Here is a 3,151-nt window from a genome sequence, read left to right on the forward strand (position 1 = left end):
TGGTTATACTGTGTCAGCACGATGTCAGACTCGGAATTTCACTAAATTGCTGTTCTCGGTCTTCTGTCCGTTTATGGCCATAGGGATTTGCTTAACCTTAAATTCTACCTTGCGTTGGAGCGCTTTCGATGTGAGAGAACATGTTCGGCAAATTGATCTCGGGCGTATTTCAATCCTTACCGTAAATATTGAACTTTATCTTTGTTCTCGAAAAATCGAAACATGTTTCGAAGTGACTTTCTGTAATCGATGTGTATCGCCAATTCTCTATACGTTCGCTGTTAAGGGATACTGTAACCGACTTTCCATTCATATTATTTTATAAAGAAAAACGATAAAATACGAAATTGAATTATATTAATTAAAAATACTAGTTTGTAAATCGTGCCTTATTATGTCTGTTTTATTATACGAGTGTATTAATTAATCGATAACCAATTACGATGGTTACCGATGACCGTCCTGACGTGAACGTATCGAGGTTTAACTTTATCCTTTGATTAACATCCTTTTTCTCTTCTTAAAGCCCGGTTTTTCATTTGCAATTTCATTAACTGTTAACCAGCAAATGAAAAACCGGGCCTTAGGGCTCATTAGAAAAAGATAAAGGACGTTAACCAAAGGCTAAAAGGTTATTCGACGATTGGGACAATCGATCTTGAGTAATGTCTTATTCTTATATATATTTTTTATATTTAAGTTGATTAGAAACCTTTAATATTAAAGACCTCTCAGTTTAAAGCTACTTACATTATTGACATAAAGTGCAACACAACAATGAGGCCTTGAGTAACAAAATAGAAATACGTTATGTATTGATATTACATTTTAATACTTTTGCAGACGGGCCACAAGCGAGCTTTCAACAGCGACTACGGTATGGAGCCCGTGGAGCTTAACATTTGTCAGAAATAGGGTGAGATATCACTTCCCTCGTCCCAGCGAAACGAAACGCATAAAAAAGCACGGCTGGTTGACGAGATTGTCGACGCCGAATGGCAGAAGAATTCTCCAGAGAAGAATCTTAAAAGGCAAGCACGTGCTGTCTCACTGACCATTGTCGTGTCAGCCATCTGGTCAATTACAATGTATGAAGATATGTGATAAGAAATATAAATGTTATCGATTTAATTTAAACCCTTTTTATCACACTTACAATATTTAGCAAGAAACTCATGCAAGTTAATTGCTCTCATATGTATTACACGTAAGCTAACTTCTCCTCGTTATTCTCCGCAGCTGCATTCCTCTCTTCACCCGGTAGCTTGAACATGAGCTGCCTGCAGGTCCAGTCGAACGCGCCTGCCAAGGGCGCCTCTATTATTATATCTTCTTTCTCTTTGCCATAGATTAGGTGCACACTTCTCAGATGCATGTGTGTCGGAATTATTTCTTGCTGCTTCGGTGTCACGTCTAGCAGATCCAGCAGTTGTCGATTTAACTTCGGCATATCAGAACAGGAGTCGGCGAATGGATCGACCTTCATCCACGTACCCATGACGTGCTGGACTCGCGATCCGTGAACGTTGTCCCCGAGAATCGGGCTGTACAGCATGGTGGAGGCGAACAACCTGATGCCATTCCACTTTCTCGCGGACGATTCGATTTCTATTAGGGAGCTCAAATTGTGTGTCGAATTGGACAAGACTTTATGAGATATGTTCATTATCTTGACCTCGTTTCTCTTCACCTTGTTGTTAGCCCACTGAGTCATGATAATAGGCTGAAATGCACACGTGATTGTTATAGGCTTTACACAATGCCAGACAACAAGCAATAGGAATAGGGAATAGAATTTTTGACGCGTTGGATTCGTCGGAAATTTTCTTTCAACTAATCCAACGCGGCAGAAATTCTATTCCCTATTCCTATTGCCTGTTGCCTGGCATTGTGTGATAGGCTTTACTCCCGTGAACGTCAATTACTCTCTACACGGAGAACACAAAGGGAGACGCACCTTTTTGTCTCCTAGTGCAGACGTTTTCAAAGTCATCCCTAGATGATACTGTCCTTTGATCTCGTTTGGAACTCTGGTCGTGACCACCCACAATTTCTTAGATCTGCCTTGACTTCGTTGCCTCGCCTGTTCTATCTGCTTGCACACTTTATCGTCAGTTCCAAAAACGTATGTGCCACTCATGTATCTGGAAAAAAAGGTAATTTATAAATAAACGGGAGGGGTTTTTTTTAGGGAAAGAAGGCATATGGAAGAACAGCATACTTTTCTGATCCCAGGCACGGTATTAAGATTGGTACGTCTAATTCCTTCGCAAGATACGGAAAAGCATCTTGTACAGAATAATTTACCTCTCCTACAATCTTATGAAGTTGCTGTCTCTGCGGCAGTTGTACCTTTGTAGTCTCGAGGTTGTTTGCTAGCAGAGATATGCCATATGGTTTGTTTATTGCAATTATTCCATCTGTAAGAAGATATTTCGAGATTAATAAAACTCTATCACTTTTATCAGCTATATACAATAAATCTATAAGGATATTTGACTTCTAATAAATAAACTCGAAAACTTCTTATCATAAATAATGACATTTTTGTACATGCGTTAAAAAATAGCCAATTCTGATGATAAAAGAAAAGCGTTGCGCACTAAAATAATCTGTGCAAGTGAATAGCTGGCTTATCCTGGTTTTTACCAACGCCGTTTGATTTTGGTCTTGGTCAAGTTCATCCTTCTTCTAAGGAAACAATTAAACTTGAGACAAAGACTGTTCAATTTCACAAAACGAACTAATAAATTCGTCAATCGCATAACCATGAAAACAGCTATGTTTTTCCTGTTGAAGACGCAAGTGTTTCGATCCCGACTGCAGAACGATCTCTCTTTCGTTGTAAATAACATTCTTCAGCAAATCTTTCGCAGCTCGTCCGGCGATTTAAGATCAAAGTTAATCAACGTTGATAAAGACCAGGGGCAATACTTTTTCTAAATTATAATATCAACGACCATCGCAAAAAAACATTATTTAACAGTCAACGGTCGTGAAATTAAAAGACAAAGGGCTGTTTTCTGAATCCCCTTTTATCGAGCGCCTCTAAAAGTGGCTTGTAACCAATCAGAAGGCTGTATTGATAAAAGAGGGTTCAGAATACGAGCCAAAGACTGTTAAGGCCAATGTCCACGATGCTAGAACTTGG

General features: G+C 39.2%; 2 protein-coding genes across 6 annotated transcripts in view; one reads left to right on the plus strand and one right to left on the minus strand.

The window, feature by feature from the left end:
• The first annotated feature begins 6 nt into the window (after nucleotides 1–6).
• Nucleotides 7–1,131, plus strand: LOC105567565 (39S ribosomal protein L34, mitochondrial). Its single transcript, XM_012022511.1, has 2 exons — nucleotides 7–181; nucleotides 844–1,131. Exons 1-2 carry the CDS (start codon nucleotides 141–143, stop codon nucleotides 1,052–1,054), a joined length of 252 nt encoding a protein of 83 aa, XP_011877901.1. The 5' UTR covers nucleotides 7–140; the 3' UTR covers nucleotides 1,055–1,131.
• The window catches only part of LOC105567564 (RNA pseudouridylate synthase domain-containing protein 4-like), a 5,371-nt gene continuing 3,209 nt past the window's right edge, over nucleotides 990–3,151 (minus strand). For 4 of the 5 annotated variants that reach the window (XM_012022510.1, XM_012022508.1, XM_012022509.1 and 1 more), the window contains exons 3-5: nucleotides 2,222–2,420; nucleotides 1,958–2,144; nucleotides 1,114–1,723 (exon numbers count right to left, since the gene is read on the minus strand). In XM_012022510.1, coding sequence (XP_011877900.1) covers nucleotides 1,202–1,723; nucleotides 1,958–2,144; nucleotides 2,222–2,420 — 908 coding nt within the window. In that variant the 3' untranslated portion in view covers nucleotides 1,114–1,201. Of the gene's footprint in view, nucleotides 1,074–1,113; nucleotides 1,724–1,957; nucleotides 2,145–2,221; nucleotides 2,421–3,151 lie in introns of those variants that run through there. The other variant, XM_012022507.1, reaches the window with a different exon arrangement.

Source organism: Vollenhovia emeryi, unplaced genomic scaffold, assembly GCF_000949405.1.
Source record: "Vollenhovia emeryi isolate VEMERY1.0 unplaced genomic scaffold, V.emery_V1.0 DF939136.1, whole genome shotgun sequence".
Lineage (NCBI taxonomy): Eukaryota > Metazoa > Arthropoda > Insecta > Hymenoptera > Formicidae > Vollenhovia > Vollenhovia emeryi.